Source organism: Falco peregrinus, chromosome 7 (assembly GCF_023634155.1).
Source record: "Falco peregrinus isolate bFalPer1 chromosome 7, bFalPer1.pri, whole genome shotgun sequence".
NCBI classification, from domain to species: domain Eukaryota; kingdom Metazoa; phylum Chordata; class Aves; order Falconiformes; family Falconidae; genus Falco; species Falco peregrinus.
Genome location: NC_073727.1, coordinates 44,007,969 through 44,034,133, shown reverse-complemented (window position 1 = coordinate 44,034,133; position 26,165 = coordinate 44,007,969). Strand labels below are relative to the sequence as shown.

The following is a 26,165-nucleotide window of genomic DNA, read 5'->3' as shown; positions in this document are numbered from 1 at the left end:
CTGTGGGTAGCAAATGGTGATAGGCATTTGGCTTAAGGGCTTCTCAGCTTCTGCTGCCAGGAAGTGTGAAGATTTTCTGTTCCTTCTCTTGACTAAACGTCGCAGAAACACTGGCGGCCATAGGTGGAGCTTTGACAAATGTCTGATCCTCTTCCTTCTCTTGCATGTTTCTGTCAGTACTTCTGAATCCTACTTCTGCTGCAGTAACAGTTTTCTTAAGCAATAGTGGCAAAAAACACCCAGCTGAACCCCAAAACACACCAAACAAGCAGTCCTCCTGCTCCTCTGTCCCTGAACTCTGGTAAGGCCATACCTGGAGTGCTGGAGTCCACTTTTGAACTACCCAGTACAAAAGGTAGATAGATGTACTGGACAGAGTCCAGTGAAGGGCTACAAGAATGATTAAGGAACTGGAACACCTCTCCTGTGAGGAAAGGTTGAGAGAGCTGGGGCTGTTCAGCCTGGAGAAGAGAGGCTCAGCACGATCTCATCAATGTGTATACATACCTGAAGGGAGGGTGCAAAGATGATCGAGCTAGGCTGTTATCGGTAGTGCCCAGTGACAGGACCAGAGGCAGTGGACAAAACCTGAAACACAGGAGGTTCCTTCTGATCATCAGGAAACACTTTTCTTTGCTGTGAGGCATGACCCTTGGTTAGTTAACCATTCTCACTTACTAGTAATAGAATTGCTCATAGTTTACATTATTTATTTCTATGTACTTTGACAAAGTAAGAAGGAACAAACTCAAAAATGTTCGCAGTCTGTGCAGGGGTCACTGCGGAGGTTTCCTTTTGGTTCATGTTGAGGTGTTAGCTTGGATGCTCCAACAGCTACAAACTGTGTATCTGGAATTAATCTGGTTTATTAAAAGCAACGTACTGTTGCCACACTATTGGTGTAGTTTCACTCAGTTCTTCAGATGCTGGTGGGCCTAACAGGTGTCCTTGCTGGAGAGGACTTGCTGCTGGTCAGGGAGATTGAGCACTGACAGTTTATCTTAACCTTGCAAATACAGACTACCTCACTGAAAATGAGGTGCTCTGCATGTGTTTCTCTGTGTGTATGTGTTCATGTATTGATTTAATATTTATCAACCTTAGTAGTTTGTTGTTGAAAAGTGGTAAGTCACCAGAACATGTTGCAGATTTTCACATGGACTTTGTTTTTTCCAAAATTTCTCTTGAGAGAAGCATTTTATTAAAGACACACTTTTTGAAAAGCTTCAAGCACCTTTAATTACTTAAAGTAGCAATTTGTCCAAATTACAATATTACACTGGAACCACTTCGAAAACATAAGAGCTGAAATGCAAGCTAGACTGTGGATGTGATTTATTCCAGACAGAATTAAGTGAAGCCTTCACATCCAGACATTCCTATTTTTTGAATATTGTTCAAAATCTAGGCCCAGACATGAATCTTGCATTGGAAGGTTGACCGATTTATACATATATCACTGGGGGTTATTTAACAAGGTTTGACTGGACCTGAAAGGCAATGACTGTGAATAGAGAGAAGTTAAGGATTTTCTGGAGATGGCCCTGAGTTCACCTTGCATTTCACAAATACAGCCTGCAGAAGAGGCCGCAGACTGGCTTATACATGCAAAACCAATGCCAGCATTGTAAACGCAGCGCGTAGCAAGTGTGTTGGGTGAGCAGAGTGTTCCTTTTCTGTATTTAGCATAGTTAAACAAGACTATGGTTTGCTTGATGTAAAGGTAGCCTTTTCTTGATTTTAATATTTATTTTTTATTTTATTATCTCAAATTTGCAGATAAATAAAGATATAATAATCTGAATTTAACCCAAGACAAGGGATATGTTTTAATATGTTTGCTCATTGTACCTTGCCAGCCCAGCATAAAGTCAAGAATACAATACCTAAAGTTAGGCATATTTTTAAGGACTATACTGAAATGAAAAACAGATCTGCGTGACTTCATCCTCTGGGTACTTTCACTGCTTTCGACCTGATCTGAAGCCCACAGAAGTCAGTGGGAGCCTTTTTATTTATCTGCAGTTGGCTTGGATTGGGCTCTATCTTAGTAATGCCGTTATGTCAGCAATAATATTTCAGGAAGCTGTGAAAGGCAGCTTGATAAGGTGGGAGAGAGCAGGCAGGACTCAGAAATCACTGTGTCAGGCTAGGCTGTTCACGCAGGCTTAACCATTGTTCAGAAAGCACAGAGCGCTTTGGAAAAACAGATCTGCTTCTGCAAATTGCTTGGGGATACTGAAGTCAAAGAGCATCCAAACATTGCTTTGTGAGTGGCCTGTACTGCACACTGAGTTAATGTTTCTTTATATATGGAAAAATGCTATAGAATTCTCTTCTGGGCCTCATGGAAAAAGTAAACCAACAGGAACGTTAATTGTAACCCCCTTCTCAGATGCCAGGAAAGAGTCCTTGAGGCTGCCATACTCTGACAAGATATTCTGCTGAGGTCAAGAACATGGGTTTTTTTTCCCCTGATCTGAGCTTTCCACCTCAGGCAAGAAGAAAGGAACTCAAATCAGTTGGGAGAAAATAGGAAACAAAAAATACCGGCGCTCCGCTTGTTAATTCACATGAAACTGGGATACATGTGGGGAAAGGCTTGCGCCTTTCCTGCAGTCTTCATGGTTGCAGGGAAGGGCCCCTTGCCTCTCTGCCTGGGAGATGGATGGAGGCGGGTGACGGTGCCAGGCTGGCTCTGCTCTGGGGGCAGTACAGCACGCTGCGGGGGGCGCAGGTGGGGCTGGGCTGGGGCCGGGGTATGCAGAACTTCACAATGACCCAGACGTTATGAACTTCTGCACATTGGGGTATTAAGGATTACATCCTTAAGTGGCTTAGCTTTGAAGACAGTAAGTATGGGCAAAGAGGACCTCGGAAACCCCTGGCTCCTGGTTCGCTTTTGTTCCTGAGCTGGGAATTAAGCCTGGCTCTACTGCCCTCCACGCGGCTCAGACTGGAAGTGGGAAAGGATGCCCTGTACACAGCAAGGGGAAGAGGAAATCCCTGACCACATGACTTTGTGCAGATGGTCTTAGGCTTCTTGCATAATCCTATGCTTTTGTTTGTTGGGAGGGACCCCACCTCTCCTTTGCCTGAGTGTAACCATGTGTAGGAGGCTCAGTAGGGGAATCTTGCTGATTTAATTATTCCTTATACATTGTTTGCCAGCATATGGGACAATTGAGCCCGTAATAATCAATCTTGCATGCTCTCAGACAGGAAAATGCTACGTATGATCTAAGCTGCATGCTGAAATGTGGTTATTGGAAATGAATTTTATGGCTGAATAGGCCGGCATCGTGTTGTCTCTTTGCTTTTTTGGGCTTTTAGTTATTTATTCACAATGTCATGCCGGCAAAATATTTTATGTCTTTCCATTTAGCTCACTGACTTAATCTTCTGCTTCTGGAAATGTTTATACACAGATGACAAAATATAGATTCTCTATGTAAACTAGTGACTTACTTTTTGTTTATGTTAATTGAAAGGCTTATCTCTGTAGTATCTTTTTAAAGAATGGGAAAGGAATTTCCTAAATGCCTATTATATGCATTAAGGTAATTTATTTTTGCTATTTCTTATCCACATTGTTTCTGTTCCTAATCAACCACAATAGTACTAATTTTGGAGACTTCTCCTTCCATTTGTCCTTCCATCAAACTGGCAATTCCCTATAGATGTTGTGTTCCATATGGATAATCTACTAAATATTTACATGCCTTCCCTTATAGCCTTTGAATGCATTTGTAAATCTCTTTCTTCTCAGACATGGTCTGTGTTTTGGTAATTGCAGGCGTTTGTAAGTACTACACTAACATTCCTCACAAAGTTTACATGAGGAACTTTGTTCAGGTGTTACGGTTTTGAAGGGATTCCAAATCTGAGAGGTCTCCTTAGGCTTTGAAGAAAACAAGACAGTCCTGTTGATTGTAAGACTGTTGCGTTTTTCCCATGTTCAGAAAAGTTGGGGTTGTGTGACATAATTACTGCCACAGAGCATGTTTGATTACTGTTAAGATAAGTGACTGAGAAATAATCCATCATAAGTAAAGCTGCTGTTATTCTGTTTCCTTACTGGTAGTGTTCCCCTTCATTTCTACAGATATTAGAAGTGGAAATATCTTTGAATGATCTGGCTCTTTGAGTGTCATTTGTCTGTAACCTCTTGTGCTGCTACATTAGTTTGTTTATACCTGTCATCTATCATATGGCAGATAAGGAGAAAAATGAATAAAGTTGTTTTGTCTCCCCCTCCCCATAACTTACTGTGTGTTGTGATGTTTACTGTCGCTCACGTAATGTTCAGGCTTGAAACAGTGTGTTTCAAATTTCTCTTTAATGTAATTTACTTGTTTATGTCATTTGGTAGGTGCAGTGCTTATCAGCAACATATGTCCTCTTTGTTTAAACTGAGGTTTTTAAAAAATGTTGAGACGATATACTGTGGTGTGTATCTTTGCAGAAGCCGGCACCCTCCGTCTTTCATTGTGTGGTGGGGATAATAGAAGCCTCTTGCCTACTTAACTCGTGATTAAAATGGGGCACATTGTGATGTTCTCCTCAATTAGCATGATCGGCTCCCAGGGAGCAAGGGAACCCTGGCTGTGGTGGTTCGCATTTTCCTCTTTAATGAATAGAAAGAGTCTTTTGAGAATTGCTAAATAATTCAGACCATTAGGAACCTGTCAACTTAAACAATGCTCCCTCTGACCAGAAAAATGGTTGTGAGCAGTTGGACACCCTGGCAGATGTTGAACTTGTTCTCATTGTTCGCTCTGCTTCAGGCAAATAGCTTTGCAGCCACTTAGAGGATTTGTGCATCGCTGTGTTCAGGCAGTGCTTGTGGATGTAATCAACACATGTTAGACAGGCTTCTTCTAGCTTTTATACCCCAGTATTTCTTCTAGTTAATTTAATGATATTGTAATAAGCTGCTAATATTGCCATTTACCACTTTTAGTAGGTTTGCCAGCTACCTATAATGAGAAACAACAATCAAGGCTTTTTTTTTTAAAAAAAAGGCAAACAAACAAATCCCCCCTCTCCCATTTGATGACTTTAATATTCCTTCTGTTATGTTAATTCTTTACTTTGCATTTTGAAGGGCTTTTTTGCAAACAGGAGAATTAGAGGTATTGTCAAGCAGAATTTGCTGTATACTCCTATAACCCCAGGATCTGAAACTTTAGGGGAAACATTCATGTCTTCCTATAAAATCCTATGCATACGCAGGACTACCGTAGTTAAAATTCATTATGCAACAAGATCTATTTTACATGCTTTTTGGTACATGCTATTGAAGAAACACTGATTTGATACAATTTTCTTAGAAATTGTCATACTTATCCTTCTTGATCATATATTTATGTCTGCAGATTTTTCTAACTTAATTGATGAAGCAATGATCAGTATTATAATGAAAACTTATTCGATGCATTTAGTTAGAAAACAACCCCTTAAAGCTTCCCATCCCCCGGCAACTGTTTGCGCTTCTGTCTTGAATGGGTGATAGCAAATAGTCAATCTTGCACAAACGATTAGCTGTTCTGTTGGATCAGTTAATGGAACAAGCTATGGTAGTAATGCAATGTGAAATAACATCTGTGCTTTATAAATATTTATGTTGTAAGATCTCCTAGTATATTCTTGTGACAAATGACTCCACCTTCAAATATTTTTACATGTTTAATAGATGTGCTTTTTTTAGTGGCATGTGTGAAGGCTTCAGGTCTCATTTTTTAACCTAATGCATTCAAAAAAACTTTACACTCATATTTTTGTGAGATTTGTCCAAGTTTTAGATTGTTGCTCCTGTGAAGTAACAGTCCTAAATTGAGAGCATTTTACACCTATCTGTTGTAATAAAAGAACTGTTAATTATAGCTTAGAATATACAGTTACCTAGTTAACTAAAATAACCTGTTACTGTCCATTTGTCCGTTGTGTATTGAAAAAGTGTATAAAAAAAAAATGTATCACTGAAGTAGAGCGCTTGTCAAACAAGATGCATCAGTTCTGCTCTAGTGATACAGAAAGTAGCAAATACTGCTGGAAGGGCTTCCTGTCTTGATCCTGTGAATCAATGAATCAGTGTTTCTCTCTCACTTTTTGGGATTTTTTTTTTTTTTTTTGCTTTTGTTTTTTTAAATAAAGCTTTTACTGTTATTTCTAAAGAAAAAAGACTATTAAAAAGCATGAGCTTCTGAGGCCATGCAGGGCGAGCCTCTCTGTAGCAGTAGCTACCACTGCTTGTGGGGACCACGTTAGTCTCAGAGGTCGTCATGTGAGGGCATCATTGGTCTTGGATGTTGCAACAGTGACCCTGGCAAAACCACCCCCTGATTTTATTGCTGATCACAATGTTATACAGTGTGGGATACCCCTTTGGTCTGTTGGGGGTATCTGTCCTGGCTGTGTCCCCTCCCAGCCTGTTGCCCACCCCAGCCAGCTCGCTGGCAGGGCAGAGAGAAGTGGAGAGAACATTGATGCTGTGCCAGTGCTGTTCTGCAACAGAGAAAACACTGGTGTGCTGTCAACACCGTTTTGGTCACAAATCCTAAACGCAGCACCGTAGGGGCTGCTATGAAGAAAATTAACTCCATTCCAGCCAGACCGAGTGCGGGAGTAGTGATCGATCATTGCAGGCCAGGCTTCTCACATCCAGTGTGCTTAGTCATCTAAATTGAGGAGATGGGTTTGCTGCATAGTTCATCTCTTTTTCTCTCCTAATTGATTTCCTGTTTTCCAGTAATGCTTCTGCCACATGCCCTGCCATCATGTGATCATGCTTTATCTTTCTTCATTTAATTATACTGGAATTAATAAGACAGTAACCAGAGGCACTATATATTCTCTATAACTGACTTGAAAATAGATTGTAACCACAAATAGTAAGCCCATGTCTACAGCAGTGCTAAAGAACCATGCAACATAAAAATAAAGGAAAAATTTCATCTTGCTTTAAACATCAGGTGTGGTTTATTGAGTGCCTTAAATGTCAGTGTGTTCTCCCTGTTTGGACGCTGGGAAAACCCATTTGAGAGGCACACGAGGTGCATGTGAAGTGGCTGGACAGCAGCCCCTCTCCCCTGCTGGGCTGGGCAGGGCTCGCTGGCTCCACAGGGGTGTGGGGATAGGGAGCATCCTTTTGATCTCTTGTATTACAGCATTGCACAGGGAGAACAGGAGCTTCTGGCAGGTAGTAGCCACTTAAGACATTGGAAGTCTCTGTGATAGTTGAGAATATAAAATTGTGCTCATCTGCGTAATTTTTAATTGTTTAACATTTATTCTGACCTATAGCCAGACCTGTTAGATTTGTGTTGATGCTGCTGTTCTGTAAGTGAAATGGCCTGCTGGGATCTGTGAGCTCTGGCGAGAAGGAACATGCTAACACATGGGGTCCTGTTTATTCTTTTCCCAAACTCTTCTGAATCAGAATTAAATAATGAATGACCTCAATTATTTTTGTCCTTTTCCATCTGACAAACATTTGGAGATGAGACCAGGAAGCCGAGTGCATGAGCACTGGTTTGCAGAATTGAGAAGTTCTCAGGAATTGAATTGACTTCTAGAGGAATTTCATATGGTGTAAGGTTTCCCGTCACTGCTGGCTGAATGGAAGATAGCTGCATCTCTTGTGCAGTTTCCTTCAAGGCCAAAGATACCAAGGATGGACCTTGAGTACAGTTTAATGAGAGTATTTCTCTAGCAGATGTTGTGTGATTCAGATGTTTTAGTTGTGAAATAAACAAGGCTTTGAAACTCATCTGTGTTTATTATCATGTTGACAATAACATGTAATTATTTTTTAGCAGCTTAGTTACGCTTAGTGTAGAACAACTTCCCAGCTTTCTTGAGAGCTACATAGAGGTTTCTGATTTGAGGAACCCAGTTTCCTACTTCAGACTTATTTAATTCCTACACATATTCTGTTTTGGAGAACACGCGAACATGTTTGGGATTTCATGGGGAATCTCGGTACACATCTGCCATTCTGTGGTTAAGCTGTGATCGGCAAGACACTGAAATCTCTCCGTGCGTGCCCATCCAGTGCCTGTGTGTTGAGTGTTGGCTGAGGCACCTTATGAACCAGGGATTTTCACACAGCTCAGCTGTACCACTGTCAGGGAGACAGGCAGGAGAGGACAAGAGGCAAAGTGGAAAACTGGCCTTTCAGAAACAGACTGGACTGTGTCTAGGAAAAAATATTTTATAGAGGTGGCATATGTTTAGAAAAGTGGGCTGACTTTAGGGAAGGAGATGTGTCATCATCTTAGCACGAATGCTGGGCACATGTGCATTTGCTGTGTTTTTCTTAGTGGTTTTCTGTTGCTTAGAAAACAAAACAGTGACAATGGGAAGTCTTAGTACTTTCAAAGTGAAATCTAGATGATTTTGTAGTGTAAAAGTAGTGTAAAATACAGGTTAAAATAGCTGTCTAATTTTGATAACTCATTTATCTCCATCTATAAAAATAAGTTCTTGGCTTTAAAACATTCTGTGGAACACATTTAACATGCAGCCTTTGTAATTTTTTTTTTTAATCTAGAGTCTTTATACAGCCAACCTGCTATCTAAGCCACAACTTTTCTTTTTAATTCCGCTATGGACTTCTCTGTGCAAACTACAGTTTATTTATACTGCAAAACAGAGATGTTGAGAGCCATTAGGCTAGTAGAGACATGCATTAACACAAGCTACAGAGCTTCCTTTTACTGTATTGAAATACCCTTTAATTTCCTGTGCGACCTAGCAGCTCTGTAGAAAATGAAGATAATGTTACCCTTCTCTTTCCTGGCAATGTTGTGATGATACATTTGTGGAAGATTGTAAGGCACATAAATACTTCATGTAGTAATAAGAGATCAGTCTGTTGTGCTCAGCATGCAGCTTGCCTACTTCTTATTGAACTCCAGAGAATATGTCATGATCAGGTTGTCCCAAATTGATAACGGTAAAGCAGCAGGTGAGAAAAAGGGGATGAGGTGGGTGTGGAGACTCCATTTTGGGGGTGTACTAAAGAAGGACCCTCATGCTGTATCCTGTGTGATAGACTGTACCAAAGCCCTGTCAGCCTGCCCTGCGTGCTCCCCAAGGAGCTACTTGAGGAGCAAGGCAGGAGGAGCCCCATGGTCAGGAGGAGGCACCCGCAGCAGCCCTGCGATGTAAAGCTCTATGTAAGTCAAGCAGACGTCAGGAAAGCATGCCTTCAGCATGTGATGTTAGTGTGCTAAAAGTGATCAGTGAAGTACGTTAGAGGTGGAAGCAAACCCAAAAGAACATGAGGGGTATCGACTGGAGTCCTGAGACCAAATTTGGTGAGTGTTGGTTGGCTTGTCACAAAAAGTGAGAATGCATTGATGAAACTGGCTGATAAAATCAGGAGACATAGTAAATACACAGGTAGATTGGAAATAATGTAATAAACAGCCGAATGACCTGTGGGACTGGAATGGTAAAATGCAGTGAACTTGAAGAAGGGAGAAAGTACAGGGTTGAGTGCTTTGCACTGATCACAAGAATGCCTGTTGTCATTTGGGAGTCACCCTCTGAAAATAAAAGAGGAAGGGAACGAACAGATTTATTACCCATTGTTGAAAGATTGTGAGGCACTACTGTGATTCAGCTGGGTCCCAGGTTATGTCAGTCCAGGTATTTTTCATTGAGTTAGGGAAGAATTAGTTCTGAATTACTGAACAGGGTGCTACAGAGACATCTTTGGGAATAGTGTTTATAATTCTGAACGTTCACCTTCAGGAAAGATAAATTCAACAAAACAGGTGGTGATGAAAGGCTTCTGGACTGGTGGAGGGCTGCTCTTATCTAAGGAATCATTTGAACATCGTTTATTTAATCAGCTAAGAGGTGGACTTGTGGGGGAAATGCAGTACAATGTGAGAGATGGGGGGTGTGACCAGAGGCCAACTATTGTTCGTGAGAGAGACCTGGTGGTTTGAGTTGTGAGCTGTCATTGCTTCCATGTCAGTCCCAGGATTTGGATCTGGCCTATCAGTGAAATAGTTGGACCACAGCAATGCTAAGTGAAGAGAAGATAATTGTACCATGAACAGGAAAAAGAAAATAGTCTGCTTTTCACAGAGAGCAAAGTTGTTACCAGAACAAGCAGATGTGAAGCCCCCAGATGTATATTTAGTTGTAGAATTAGGAGTACAGACATAAGTCACATACTGCTCTATTAGGTTTTACAAAACCCAACCTGTGGAACTCGCCTCCAGAAAACTTAATTGAGGTCATAGTATTCAGAGAAGGACTTGACCTTTGCCATGATAAGGAGAGCATATTCAGTGCTGGTATTGTCAACTTGTGAAGTTTGAGAAGAGATCCAAGTTGTTGTTTTCCAGTGGAGGAGTTAACTATAACTGGGCTTCGGAGATGAAACAAAATTTTGTTCCAAATTATTCCAAAACTGCTGGGTTATGGAGTTTCCTCTGTAATGAGACAGGATAGTGGACACAGTGAAACAGAGGTTCACTTTAAGGTGGCAATTCCTATGTTACTATGCAAATTGTTATTTCATTTTTGTGGACATAAATATTGCTTTGGGGCTTTTGTGTGTTACTAATGATTTCTATTACAGTATTCACATGTTTCTTTTCAATTGAATACATCATCTGCAGTCTAAGTTCACTGTATTTTCACACTTGGCACTTGAATGTGACCCTGCGATTTTATTAGAATATTTGAATAAATGCCTTGGTTTTGGCTGAGTTTGTTCACCAACTGTTGCTGCAATCAATGAAGTGTTGAGCTTTTCTGATAATAAAGCAATTGTTCATATGCCTAACCCACAGATTTAACAGCCTGGCTCCGTATGTTGAAACTTGGGGATATCATTTGCATCTAAAGAGACCCATTTTATCTGAGGCCAGTTATTAAAAAACAACTAATCCTTTCCATAGGATAGTATAAAAAGTCTGACAAAAGCAGCGAGGAAGAGAGCGCCAGAGTTTGCGGTTGTATACATGATGCCGTTGTGCAGAGTCGTTAAACACAACTGAGAGCCACTCTTAAGAGCAGGTTTTCATGACTACAGCATTCCCACTGCGGTTTGGGGAGTTATGTTTTTGCCAGGGCGTCTCACATGGGGATGTTAGGAATACCTACGCCCTCCTAGCAAGTTTTTAAAAAAAACAACCTGAAAAAAAACCACTTAAAAGACCAAATGAGAAAAAAAGAGGAGGAGACCCTGGAGCTAACTTCAGGCAAGCAAGCCCCTGTCCATTCAGCAGCCTTCCGAGCAGCTTTCCTGTGGAAGCAGCCTGGAGGCTGAGGAATGCGGGGTCAGACAAGAGCTCAGTCACAGCATATTCTCTGGCGGCTGCCCGGCATCGTGGCGGGCCGCCCCGCATAATCGTTTCGGGCGGCCCATGGAAAACCACCCTCTGGTTAAGTCTGCATCATGCTGCTCCACCAATGAAAAAAATTGAACGGGAGGAGGGTGTGTAGCCTGCAGACAAAAATACATCCAGCCTCGCATAGGATCTGTTTTTAGTTCCTAACGGCTGAGTGTTTTGAAGTGTTAGGCATAGTTTCCTGGCGTGCCCAGGGCAAGGGAGAGTCTCCGTGCCTGCATGTCCGTGTCCCCGTGGCAGAGCTGGGGTAGCCGGGAGGCTGAAGCTGGTGCCCTGGGGAAGGTAAGCGGGAGCGGGAAGGGGGACTCGGGCCAGGGAGGGAGATGCTGGGGGAGAGCAGTCAGTCCTCTGCTTGCCAGCTGTAGGCCAGACCTGGAGAACTGAGACAAGTAGGGACAGACTTGGGAAGCCTCTGAAGGCAGAGGGCAGGGCGGGCTGCTGCAGTGCCAGCACTTGGAGCCCCTTGCTGCCTCTGCTATTGCTGGCTGTGCCCAAGATGGATGTTTTTTCTCCAGAAAACAGTTCTTGGTGGTCATCTGTCAAACTCAATTGCCTGAATTGCTAAATAAACCACCGCTAGGATCATTTTACAGCTCTGCTCTGATGGGGCTGGATTTTTTAAGGCAAAGTATGAGAAAGTATGTTTGAGAGTGCTACAGTTTCTGCAACATTCAAGTGACTTCCAATAAAATATGATTAATAATCCCTCTGAATATTTTTCTCTTTTATTATTCTTTCTATTCTCACTAATACTTTTAAGTAACTTGCAATAAATAAACAGTGTACCCAAGCAAGGGTTGTGTATTTGTGAAGTGTTAGAAGAAAACGTTTCAATCAACACTACTACTACTACTGAACTGGGATGGTATGGAAAACCAGAGCTTCTGCATCTGGCGGAGGTAGGTGCTGCACGGATTTTGATCTTTCTACATAGATTTTAAAATACTACATAGATTTTTAATACATAACTACAAACAAATTGTGCAAATGCTATGTTCTGTGGCGCAGAAAAAATAAAAAGAGAGGGAAATACCCAAGATATGGAGAAGTGACCTCCCTCCCTGCGCCCCCCCCCCCCCCCCCCCCCCGTTTTTTTCTTTCAAGAGGAGGGTGATTAATTGTTTGTGCAATGCAACCAAAGTTTCCTACTTTGTTTATGCTTGTTGCTGATGTGGTCACGGAGTTAATTTTGTATACTGGTGACTTCATTCTGGAAATCATGCATTTCTTTCCCTTTAGGGTGGATGATCCAATAAAATTATACAATGTATAGCAAATTACTAGTTAGAGGCAAAGGATGGAAATTTTTTTTATCTGATACCCTTCAACAGGAAAGGGGTATCCACATACCATGGAAGAGAGGACTCTCTGAATAGGACATTCTGTAGCTGTGAAGCTACAAAGCAAGTGTTTTAGTGGGGAAACCTAATCCTCAGTGTACTTTTTTATTCTTTTAATGTGTGAGTAACATGCTGGTACTACAGGGGTGCAGGAAAGGAAGCCCTTAGCTGTGTTACTGCTGTAGGGCTCTTGGCATGCAAAAATCAAGATCTGCTTTTAATTTTCCAAGGCACTGTCTGAAGTTTACTTCTGGTGTCTAACTCCCAGATGCTCTGTCCTCCTCAGCAAGCCCTAGGTCTGAAGGTGGGAAAGCCTTTACTTTGGAATCGACACCCTCGGGTGTTTATGAATGTGTAAACTGAGAAGTAGGAAAGACCATGCTAAATGCAGTGTGGTTTCCCCCTCCTGCTTGTGGAGCAGGCAGTGTAATAGGCGGCAGGCAGGGAGTCCCGCAGCTGTCCCAGCCCCTGCCCTTCAGCCCGAAGCATGCTGTCCTGCTAGGTGCTACTAGTTGTTTTTCTCTGATGCCAAGAGTTAAGAGTTGGTCCAAAGTTCTTGGAAGTTGTTACACCAAAAGGGGTCTTTGGGGGCAGAATGGGTTATGTTCCTGCTTATCCTTGCTGCAGTTTGCTTCTCCTTTTGATAGGGTCTATGAGGCTGCTCGGGGTATGGTGTTGTAAACTGTGTCCTAATCCAAGAACAACCTTCCTCCTACCCTCCCCAAAGCTGATTTTTTGGCACCTACAGTTTTGGGTGGGTATGCATGAGAGAATATCCCTGTAGCTGCCTTCTGACTATGGTTCTGTTTGATACCGTGAGCTGGTTGCTGCTGAAGTAGACAGGAGAGAACAAGGGTAGGTGTTCCTGGTGGGGACTTGGGAATCCCAGTTTGGCCAGAAAACACCAGTCTCGCCTCCTGTTGTTATCATGAGTAAGGAGGGCAGAGGCAGAGACCTCTTCAGGAGTTTGTCTAAATTCAGGTGGGAAGTCTGCAGACCTGCGCTCCATCTCTGAAGTGTCATTACTCCACAAACCAGGCCAGGCAGTGAGGCTGGAGCTGAGGCTCCCTGCTTGGAGCATCTTGGCTCCTTTCAGGTTCACCATCCCTGCCTGAGGCCCCAGGCCTTGAAATCCCTTGAAAGCACTGTTAATCTGCATCAGGAACTGCCAGTATGCTTATGCCAGAGTAGGTGGAGAAGAAAAGACCTTTCAGATCACTTGAGTTCATTTCCCCTTCAAGGGCAGGAAACAGACCTTTTGACATATCAACTCTTTTAACTACTGCAGCTACTGCATTAAGCCAAGATGTTAGCTGGCATTCCTGGTTGTTGGGGGTTTTTTGGGGTTTTTTTTTTTGTTTTTTTAACAAGCTTAATGGCTTTTATTTAAATGGATGTGCACTTTAGCCATTGTGTATAAATTCAATAACATTTACAAATGGTGAAATTTGTTTTTCCTGCCAAAGAAAAGTAAGTCCCTAGAGATTTAGATTGTATCAGCACTGGTGTAATATGATAAGGATCTTCAGGCTTGACTCAACCTTGCATATTGTGCTAACTTGAAAGCTATAAAGCATAATTTAATTAAGCTGCAAATGTCTTGGACCTAGAACAATGGGTTGAGTAAAAGAAGGAGTCATGTCCCAAGTAAGGGATGTGTAATTCTGATGCTATGTATCTGTGATGCAGTGTAGACCTGTTGGGATTCATATTATTTTAAGAGAATGAACCAGAAGAGGAGAGTCCCATTCTGTGAAATTAGAAGTCTATATGCAATGTAGATATGATTTGTGGCATTAGAAGAAGTGTCTGGGGTCATAAGAACTTCTTATGTTTAATGAAAAAAGTGGTTGGTTTTAATGTGTTCTGTGAGCTCCCAAACAGTTCCTAATACAGGAGGCTAGAACTCTAAAGAGACTAATGAGTGAGCGAGGAATTCTGGCTTCAGATTTCATTTTTAAGGCAAAATAGTTCTATTTTTTTTTAAAGAAAGGCATACTTGTGGTGTTTTGGTTATTCATTCTTTGAATACAGTGGTATAAAATGCAAAGTATCCTGCCAGGAATACCACGGTATAATTATTATGGTATATTTTTGTAATAGGAATGTGATTGAGATTTCAGGAATAAGAAATCTGCTTCTGATTTGTGGAAGCATGTGTCCAAAGTGCGTGGTTCTAAAAAACACAGTAAATTGTTTCCAGTAAGAAACTCCACGTTTAATCCAGCTACAGTGTTGTGCTAACCTGCCTCCCTCGTTAATTTCGTGTATCCATCCATACACAGCCGTGCAGGAAAGCGAGGGCAGGTTCACATTCTAACAGTCTGTATTACTTTCATATTAAAAACCAAAGTAGATTAAAAGTTAATTAAAACTTCAAACCTGTAATTCTGTATCCCTGTAAGAATTCACAAAGCGCACTGATTCTTTGCAAAACTTATGAACACTTGGTATCTGAAAGATAGTTATATACAATTTCCAAGACTTTATAAGCCATTTAAAAAGGATGGTGTTTTAACCATTAGGTGAAGGGAATATAAAAGTAGTTTGAAAGAAAACATAGGAATTGCTCGGTTAATAACAAAAAAATGCCCCCCCCAAAAAACCCCAAAAAGCTTTTCCTGATGTAAAAACTCACTAATGTAGTTACTGTGCATCAAAGCCTGCAACATTTCTAAGCAGATCTGCCATTAAAAGAAAACAAGTTGGTCATATAAATGAGGGGGGTTTGTTTCTGTTTCCTTTTTTTTATTGCTCTGAAATACTTTCAGATTCTCCATTATCCCAGCTCCACTAGTCCTGCTGACAGTCTCCTGGGGTGCAGTTACGAACCACACACTCAGAGCAGCCACCTGTGCTCAGACTCCAACGCTGCCTCTTCTCCTCCCCATGCCTCCCCACTCCACTGTGCGCAGTCTGGAGGTGGCCATGTCTGCCCCCTCTGCAGCTGGGACTCCTTGCCCTGACCCTGTGGAAATACAATTTTCAAACACAGCAAAAAGCATACATGACTCTCTCCTCTTGCTTCATTACACAGGATATGCTCTGCCTTTTGCATATAAATACCCTTTGTATAACAAGTATTTATATTTCTGCAAGGTAAGTTGAAGCTGTGCCTTTCCTTGGCAGTCATTTATACCTGTGTGGATGGCTGTGAGGGACCTTGCTGGGTGGCAGGTACTCAAGAATTGGTCCTGTGCCCTCTGGAAAGGTACCGCAGTGGTGCAGATGACAATCCTTCTGTTAGTGAAGGAGGCCTGAAGAGGTTGTGACACGTGGTTACTGCTTAAGCTACAAATAGGAACAAAATACTTGATTAGCTTATTTCTTTCTTGAATAATTTTCTGTCCTTTCCTCAAGAACAGGTTGCCATAAAAAGTGTAAACCGTGTCCTGGTGTGGTAAAAAACTGAGATGATGTAGGCTTTTATTTTTTAGGGGTGAGGTAGCTAGCTCTAGCTTTTACCTATTTTCTATCTCTTAATCTAGCTTTTCTTTTAAAAGCCTTTTTCTTGTTAAAGACGGGAGGTTTTAATTTTAAGCTCTTCTGCTGCGCATACAGAGTTATTGTTCCTGGTAATGCTGAAGACTGTCATGAGTTCCTGGATTTCTTAATGAATCCTCACTCAGTGGTGCTAATTTGATGGGATGACGTTATCCTCATCTGGACCAATCCATACTGTTCTTTTTGTCACTTTTTTTTTTTGCCATTTTTGCACTGATGCCATGTTTAGTGAAGTGAGAATCAACTTCCCTGTACTTCATCCGCAGATTTTCAGGGAAACTTCAGCAGGGATTAAATGGTTTGTAGATCACTTGCATCTACCCATAAACGTTCATTGTCACCAGCCATCCAGAGGAATAAAGGCATCAAAATACATCAGAGAGATAGCTTTGGTGCATGTATTCATGTCTCATGAGGGTAACTTTTTGACCCAGGCTAAAGCTTAACATTGCTAGGGCTGACATTGGTTGAGCTCTTCCAACATCCTGAGCGGCAGGATTGTCAGTCCCAGTGGGGGAAATCTGCTGAACCTCGTTAGGAAGATACTACCACAGTCTCTTCCCTTTTTACAACTGGTATATGGCCACTGCCTGATGCTGGCTGTGGTTGTGGAGCATTCAGTCTATTTAATGGCTCTGTGCTTGCCCCCTGTCAGTCTGGAGCTTGCCATTTTCTGACCTGTAGTTTTAGAGAGTGTCAGCCTGGTTACTGTGATGATACTGGAAGTATAATGGCTCGCAGCGGTGAAATCACGTTTGGCGTGTGTTCCCACTGTAGCAGGAACAACCAGCGCAGGAGCCTGTGTCTCCCTGGACTCAGGTCTCCCATTAATTCATAATATAATAATTCCTTGTTGTATCTCATAAGCAAACCTGGTACTAGGATATTATTGTTACTGTTCAGTTTTGCTTGCAATATGGTTTGCAAGTCAAGTTTTATAAACCTTTATTTTGAGAGATTAACACTGGGGAGGAAAGCACCTGTGCGGCTGTCGAGCACTGCTTGTATGTGTGCTCACCTTAATCTTAAGAAAGGCATTTTCCTCTCTAGCATTTATAAAGCAGTCTAGTTGTGGTGGTATTAGTGAGGGAATATAGGTGGCAGGCACTTCTCTGGAACGGCTCCTGAGCTCGTCATGTTTGTTTTTGGGAGCCAAAAAGGTCTAGGGGAACTTCATGTGGAGAAAACCCAAGGTGGGGAAATACATTTTTAGCTCTGGGGTTATGATTTGCGTTTAATTATTGGGTGTGGTGGGGATGGTGGGGTTCCTGGATTAGTATGTTTGTGTAGCTGTGTTTTTTGAATGTGTCAAGGGGAACCAGGGTGAAGATTAAAAACGTCTTTTTTTTTTAGGAAACATGGGTATAATTGAAAGCAAATAAACTCTTAATAGTCATCTTCAGGCACAGTGACCTGCTTTCTAAATATGCTGATTATAATTGCAGAAAATATAGAAACGGTTTTGCTCACAAGAAGTATTCATCCCTCTGCATAGGAAGAGAGAAAAGCATGTTGTCTTCTGCGGTGGTAGGTTTCTGTGAGAAATATAGGGAAGGCTGAACTCCGTCCCCTGCACTGTAATTTCCAGTGCTTCCACAGTTCAAATGGCATAAAACGTGTGAGTGTTTGGAGCGAGCACAGCTAGAGCTTGTCCACGACCGCCCCGCTGCCCCAGTGTCACACTGCCTTTGGGCACAAGCCGACTCACTCTGCTCCCCCCTATTGTAATTAGCAGAAAGAAGATCACTCCACACAGGTGTGAGGCAAGGGGAAGGGCATCACAGCTGATTTTCAGGGTGACATTCTTTGTGCAGCCTCACAGATGCCCCCCATTGGTTATTGCAGCATGCGTAGCTTTCTGGATAGCCGGGATGCTGAGAAAAATCCCTTAGGGCTATTTCTATGGGATTTATTGATGGTTCTGTTGTACTGCTGATTCCTGCACAGACTGAGACACTGTTTTGTAGACATTGTACTCCGAGATAAATTTATTCATTCACCCATTATGTGACCTGCGTATTGGATCAGACACACACAATGGACCCTGGTAGCAGCAGCTTCAGCCTTGACGAATTGAATGTCTATCTTCTGAGGTGCATGACAGCAGCTTGCTCAGTACCTACTCTGTTAAAAGGATTACCTAACCATTGCACAATCACTATGGAGACCAGATGGTCTTTTTGCCTGTTTCTTTAGACAAATTGGGTTCAGTGTTCCCTTATGAATAGATATAAGCCCTTCAAAGCCCCCTTGTTGAATACTTTCTGCTCTCAGATGAAGAATTCTGAATGTAAACTCATTGCTTGTTTGTGGTCTGTGCCTCCTGGATCAAGGAAGGCAGTTTTGCTGGGGGTTCACGATTTGTTCAGCAGCTTGGAGCTTAGGAAGTTTGTGTGTTGTCTTCTGTTTACCTTAAATCGAAAGTCTTCTGTTCAGTCCATGTTGTATATGACATTTTAAAACTGTTCACATAAATGGGTGCACTTAGCAGCACAGGCAAATCAAACCTGCAAGGAAGAGATGTCTGAAATAGCAACCTTCCAAGTCATTAGAGAGGATAAGCAAGTTAAACAAATTTAATTTTTTTTTCCCCAGTGTAAGATGAAATTTATGTGACTTACCTGTTCTATCAAATATCTTTGTGATAACAGCCATGATTTTGTGTTTATAGGTCTTTAGCATCTCTAGCATGATCCAAAATGATCTATCTCTTCTAAGACATTTATTTGTTAACCTTTTTCTAGGCTTGCTGTTGAGACTGTTTTTAGTTCTAGTTTGCAACCTTTACCTTTGTTTTTGGTAAGATGAGCAAAATACTTAGGTTACCCGTGAATGCCTTTAAATATCTTCAAGGTTCTTACACAGTAAATAGCCACAACATGAGTCAAAATGAGCAAAACTCTGCGTGTTCAAATGAAGCAGTTATTCAATTGAAAATCATCAAGAGTAGCCACTGAATTTATGCAGAAAAGAGTGGGTTTTCGGAGTAGTGTGTTAAGAATGGTTTCTAGCTAAAATGTATGTTCCAAAACAGAACCTAAGGTCTTGCACAGCTTCTTTTCTGCAGTGTGTTTCAATCCCTAAACTGCTGTTGCATTCTGTGAGATTCAGCTTCTGTCCTTTCGTTTTGAGTTGTGCCCTTTGTGTGCCAGGTGAAGAGCCGATATGTTCAGAGGGTCAGGAAGAACTTGGGTCTTGTTGCCTCTGGATGTGTACGCAGTGCTTGGAGCTGACTTTTCCTTGTTTTGCTGGTATCTTAATTTAAAATCAAAACAAACCTGAAGAGGGAGGTTGCTAGGTGATTGGTGGAGTGAATTGCATGGTGGCCTTTCACTGCAAGGGTCATAGTTGGAATCCAGGCGTGGGGAAGATGCTGTGGGACATTGCTCTGATCAGTTTGGTCCACACTGTAATCACTGCACAATCCCGCCACCTGGAATTGGTCTTCCGAAAAGAAAACTGGAGTGAGCTCAAAGTTTACCCTAACTCGTCAGTGAGAGGGGAGAAGGCCAGATTTAGAAAATAAAACACTTATCCCAACAGTGACTTAATTGTATTAATTCAATGCCAGTTGTTAAAATGCGTTTATAAAAACATACGTCTCAAGTTCAGGAAGACCCTTAACCAGATGTCTCCATTTTTAACCATTTGTAGCTTCTGTCTGATTTTTTTTTTTTTTTTTGGGGTATTCATTTTGCTTACAGCTGGAGTAAAGTGTAAGTTCTATTTGACTGAAAGCGCTTTTTTTTCTTTCTGATGTTTTCTAGGAAGGCTGCATGCAACTTCATCCTGGTTTTTGGCAAGTCTAGCAGCTGGTCACGAAGACAATGCAGAGCAGGCTAACTGCTAACTGTGCCTGTGTTTAAGAGGGATCCTACAGGTTTGCTCTTCATTTTGTACTACGCTTTTCATCTAAAAGTGCTATGCGTTGGAAGTGAGGATGTTTTTATATATATATATGTAAACTCCAGAAGATAAGATTGTGCTTTCACAATGGCTTATTTTGACAAAGTTTTAATGAAGCTGCAGTGTATTCTCCTAAGAGTGGTAGTTCAAGATCCAACATGCAAAGCAGCATAACGCCAATGGAAAAAGTACAAACAGTGGAGATTCACTTCAAGTAACAAAATGAACAGGTTGACCTTTTTTACTTTGGGGTACACTTTAGATAAGGCCAAAATCTTCAGTCATCTCACTGGGGCAATTTGCTCTAGTGTGTGCTGTTCACTGGGAATTCAGTAAAAATCTGAAGAGTGTTTTACTAAGTGAACTATTGAAGCAGGCCATGCTGAATAACATAATGCAGTTTGGTGCTGTAATGGAAGATGAGGCTATTGGCTAACCAGGTTAATTTTTGTTTGTTTTTTTGACATGGGGTTTTGGTTTTTCTTTTATTTCTCCTGGATTGACTCAAACAAAAAGTTGCGGTTTGTGGAACAGTTTATTGAGGTAACACTTGGTTGCACAGAAACCAGTCAAGCTGAAACTGCAGTGGACTTGTCTCCTGGCAGAAGGGATTTCTCTGAAAATACAGTTCAATTTACATCTAAGTTATGATTATCGTGCTGTCTTCCTTTCATTATGCCATTGTTCTTGGGAGCCAGAGGTTTTTTGAAGTTATAAGAAAAGGATGTTGCCAAGGGTGTGGGTGGAGAAAGGTGTTGACATGTTTTCAATGGAGTTAGATTCCAGCTTTATAGCAGAGAGGTAATGAAGCATACAGAGAATAGGCTTTCCTAGCCTGCCCCTGAAGTAAGTTTGGTTATGAATTTAATGTTGTGAATGGCTATTTAATGGCTTTTTTTTGAAACAATTGTTTCATACCATTTTTTAAAAAGGCAGTTTCCTGTGTGGAGGGTAAAAATGGTCTGTTGCTTTTTGCTCTGTCTTCTAGCCATTGTTCCTAATGAAACTCTTCTTAATTTAGTGGAAAATGGGGAATTCAGAAAGCCAATACAGTCTTCAGGGATCAAAAAACCATGCAGCTGCTACAGCTGGTACCAAGCAGAAGCCTTGCTCTCTGAAAATTCGCAGCATTCATGCTAAAGATGAAAAGTCTTGCTCAATGCATGGATGGGGACATACCAGTAGTGGCTCAAACTACAAATCAAGGTCCCTTGCCAGAAGCTGCCTTTCACACTTCAAGAGTAGTCAGCCTTATTCATCTAGACTAGGTGACACTGTGGTGAAGGTCTCCAAAAGCAGTGCCCATGCCAAACACAAGACAAATGCCTCAGGAGACTACTGCCAAGGAAACAACACAGTGTTTTTGCCCGAGAATGGTTTGCACTATATTGGCCTTCAACCTGGAGGTAATCACACTGCCTCTCGAGAACGAAATGGACACATTTTAAATTGCTACGGAAAGAATGAGAGTCTTGCATCAGCCTCCCAGTCAGAGGACAGGAGGAGTCCAAAGGTTCTCATTAAAACACTGGGGAAGCTGGACGGTTGCTTGAGGGTTGAGTTCCACAACAGCAGCATCAGCAAGGTCCCGATGGAGGAGTCCAGTGGACAGGTCCAGTTGCTGAGATATTCACCTGCTTTGGAATCTAAGCCGAATAACCTGCTTGATGTCAGGAGGAACTCCAGTGCAGACTGCTCTTCAAGCCATCGTCTGTCACCTACTGGTTCAAGGCTTCAGTCCAGTAAAGGAAGCTCCCTCAGCTCTGAGTCTTCATGGTATGACTCCCTCTGGGGAAATGCTGGTGATATCAGTGAGTCGGATGGTCCGTATTTGACCAGGAGCACTCCAGATACAAGCATTCATGCCAGTTTTCCAGCAAGCAACAAGAAGTCCTTCAACCAAAGTTCATCTCTTTCCTCACTCCGAGATCTCTATAAGGATACAAATCTGGAAAGCACTCCTCCATCTGGGATCAGGCTGTCTGATGAGTACATTGACACTCATGGCAGCCTAAGCAACCGTGTCTCATTTGCCTCAGACATCGATGTGCCCTCCAGGGTAGAGCAGGGAAGTCCTGCCCATTACTCCTCCTACACACTCCCATGCAGAAAGTCCAAGCCCCTCAGTGAGGAAGCATCCAAGAAGGACACATTAAAAAACCGAATGCGACGCATCAGTGACTGGACGGGAAGTCTCTCGAGGAAGAAAAGGAAGCTGCAGGTATGACAATCCCCAGCCTAAGTGCCTGAAAGTTAGTTTGTAGATTCCTCTTTATAAATGCAGTGATTGCATCATGTTTGTCTTTCTCACAGGGTAATTGCTAATCCCATTTAGTAATTTGTGGAATTCTGAGAAGTATTGCATCCCTGGAGCTGTCTGAAATGTCAACAGCAAAAAAAGATACGCATTTGTGTGTGCAAATTTTGCCCTCCTGTTTTGTCACCCTCTTAGTTAACTCCAGTCTCTGCAGCCTAATCTCTCAGTGAATTAGCTTTTGAAATCATTGCATTACTTAAAAGGTGACTTAGAGTTTTTAAGCCTTCTCTTTATTTCAACTGTGAAAATATAACCTAGATATATATACACTATGAATTAGCATATATTATCTAAAGAGTGTGGAAAGAGCAGTAGAAGAAGGATGTTATAAATATCTTTGCAGGTATTCCCTATTTGTATTATTGGCTTCACCATGCTGGTTTCACTAGAGGTCTGTCTCTAGCAAGGCAAGCAACTATAGAGTATCGACCAGAGCTGCTGGTTCTGCCTCCACCTCCTTTGAAGGCATTAATTACATGGAGCACCCTCCTCATTCCTGTGTGTCAGCTTAGTTCAGCTTAGATGGAAAAGCTTGAGTTGCCATCTGGCTCGCCAGGAGATGGTGGTGTGAAGAAGGAGATGGAGGAGGGCAAAAGGGAGGGAAAGGATGTTTCTGTACAAGAATTTAAGGCTAATCGCATTAATAGGAATTTAGGATGACTGTCATCAGGAATGAAATTCTCATTTCTAGCTGTAGGCCCCAGAACTGGCTCTTTAAATGCTAGACTGTGCCTGGGCTTCTGCACGTGAGTTTGCAAGCTGAGGTGGAGGGCAGGGACTGTTTTTGGTTTTGGTTTGGATTCTGTTTTATTTTTTTAAACTCCCTTAGTGTTTCTCATATAAGAGCAGTCACTGTGCATCCCTAAATGAAGGATCCGCTCCCTTTCAGCAACGTGGGGTTGCTGGCCACTTCAGAAGTGAGCAGAGTGAAAGGAACGCCTCCTTCTGCAACTTGGGCAGCAGCTAAAACACACACTTTATGTGGCATGCAGAGTAAACACTGTCTCCTGTGTTGGAAATTCAGACCAATACCGTGCTTGACAGGCATCTGTCATCGCAGTGTAAAACTCTTGACACAGACCCTTAGGTTCAGAAATGAGGTCAGCATAAGGTCTGTTAGCATAAATCCTAGGTAAGGGCTACAATACTGGGAAAGTGAAAATGAAAGCTGTTTATTTGGAGCACTTCTTTTGTAAGTTGGTGCTCATGTATTTTATCAGATGCTGTCTTTTCACCTTCTTAGTCAGCTGTGAAAGAGAAGGCAGAAAAACTGGAATCAGTGAAAAGCCTCGGTGCCTTGTGCCAGGATTCTTCACTGGTTTCAATATCTGTAGCTGCTCTGGATTTTACATCCAGGCTTTACATACAATCTCTGCATCCCAGACCTTTGCCATGTATTACTTAGTCATGACATTTTCAGAATGGTATTTGTGGTGCACGATTCATAGCTGTTTTGAATTCACTGTGCAGTGAACTGACTTCAGACACAGCAAGAAAATTTGGCTGGTGAGATTGCATCAAGCTTGAATCTGATTCTGGTGGAAGGAAATCAGCCCTAGCTCCCGAAACGCTGATTTCTTAGAAAAAGGCATAGGAAATAGTTAGTCATTGACTTTTATCAGTGAAGTGTCCAGCAACAGGAAGGGTAAGAGGGGTAGAAAATGTTTTATGATTCTGTCTTACTTGTGAGGCTTGGTCAACTCCTTTCCACCTTGCACACTTTGAGTAGCCTGCGTCTCTTCTGGGGGTTGCCGTGTTGTAGTTTGGTAACACTTATGCCCTCACCAGGTCCTTTGGCTTAAAAATGCAGAAGTACTGTGTGCAGTTACGATCTGTCAGGTGGTTAGTCCCTGTTTGTAGGACTGTTCATCACAGCAGTTGTAGCCTCCGTGCTTTGCTCTGAACAGCGTGTCCCTTACTCAGTACATTACTAATAACTGATTGTGAGTCACTTGGGCTGAACAAAGATGAAAGCTGGAATATTTCCCTATATGTAGACCTAAGCACTGGTGCTGGCTGAGCGGATAGGTCCCGCTGGCTGCCCCAGTGGAAACAAGTCAGCTAAGCCTCCTGCTTCATGGGGGCACAGGACCGGGAGGCACGGCCTTGGGATATGAGGCCGGTCCCTTGCCTCTAGAAAGGCAGTGAAGTTTAATCCCCTTTGTGAGCAAATTGCAGCTTAAAATCAGGTGGGCTTTACCCCGTCTTGGAGGCTGTTTCCAAACCCTCTTACTCTGATGATTGCTAATTTGCAGAGTAAATGTAGTCATGGCCAGTTTGTTCTGATGCCAGTATTGTCTGCTACTTTAGTTATTCTTCCCTATTATTTCATCTGTTACTATTCATTTAAAGGGAGAAATGGTATCTTTTCTTGGCCAGCATTTGTGGGGCTATGCAGACTGTCTTTGGTCTCCTGTCTTAAGATAGGAAGTCTGTTTCCTTTTCATTCTGGCACTCTTCCTCTGCACCTGTTTTAAATCATCCATAAACAGATTTGGATATGGGATATTCCAGAGCAGCCCTCAGCTGTACCCTGTCCAGTGACTTGGATGTTTCCTTATGTCTGACTTGTTCTGATACTTGATCTGATATATTCTGGAACTGAGTTTGCCTTTCTAATAATGGTCTCATGTCAAGACTTGCAGTCTTTCTATGCCATGACCCAGTTTTCATTTCATGAGGGTGTCCTAATGTAGTCCCTTGATGCATCACTGGTACTCTACCGCATGGCACATCCTCATTTAAGTTTAATCCTTGCTGAAATGGCACTGGGGAGATGGCTATATCACAATAGGCTACATGTGAGCAGCAAGGTATATGTGATGCATGTGAGACCTGTGGACAGAATTTAGTCAGACTTGTTGCACAGTCAGCCACTGCTAAAGGTGGTGGTGTAAACTCAGTGTGCAACTGTTCAAATAGCTGTATGCTCCCTAACCTCCACCTTTGTGTAACATGGAGAATATGCAATATGAAAATCCAGCCACCAGAAACAGCTGCTGCAGATAGGTTCTTCAATGAGGTAAACAGCTTCCTTATGGGAATAATTTCTGAAATTTCCTGACTTTATAAGCCAGAGCCCTGCAGTGTGGTATAAAGAGAATTTAAAAGAAAAGTACATTGAGACAACCTTTTTATTTGTCTTGAAAACTGGTATTAGGTTCTACTTTCAGCTTGGTTCCTAATTAATTTATCAGGATGCATTGTTTCCTATGCTGTTCTTTACAGTTAATTATTACATGCGTTGCTTTGTCTAATTGGTACCTTAGTTAGGCACTTTATCTTTTGCATTATCTGTAAGTATTCCAGGGTATATCTCAGACACTGAGAGATCTGCTTGAACGCAGCTGAGCAGAAACAGTGGTAGTTTTCTGTCATCGCTAGATGCAACAGAGAGAAAATGAGCAGAAAGTCACCCTGGCAGGGAAACCACCACCACCAGCAATTTGGGTCAGACCTTCTCAGTGGTGACCAGATACTGCTACAGTGACAGCCTCCCTGAGGACCAGCAGAGACTGTGTGACTCAGCCAGTTCTGTTCTTTGAACAAAATGAAATATGAGTGATCTCATGGTGAAGTATATATAGTCATTTTGGATCCTGTTTTCCTTCACTCTGCTCTGATACTTCCTCATTTCTATCCTTTCTGTGTGCGTGGAGAACACATAGGATGTGGTTAGTGGCTGCCCATGGACAGGTTGTGTCCCACCCTTTTCATCAA

At 42.1% G+C, this 26,165-nt stretch overlaps 1 protein-coding gene across 4 annotated transcripts in view; it reads left to right on the top strand.

The window, feature by feature from the left end:
• Positions 1 to 19,989: 19,989 nt before the first annotated feature.
• Positions 19,990 to 26,165, top strand: part of TIAM2 (TIAM Rac1 associated GEF 2) — a 90,995-nt gene continuing 84,819 nt past the window's right edge. For 3 of the 4 annotated variants that reach the window (XM_055810283.1, XM_055810284.1, XM_055810281.1), the window contains exons 1-2: positions 19,990 to 20,102; positions 21,150 to 22,349. In XM_055810283.1, coding sequence (XP_055666258.1) covers positions 21,156 to 22,349 — 1,194 coding nt within the window. In that variant the 5' untranslated portion in view covers positions 19,990 to 20,102; positions 21,150 to 21,155. Of the gene's footprint in view, positions 20,103 to 21,116; positions 22,350 to 26,165 lie in introns of all 4 variants that reach the window. The other variant, XM_055810282.1, reaches the window with a different exon arrangement.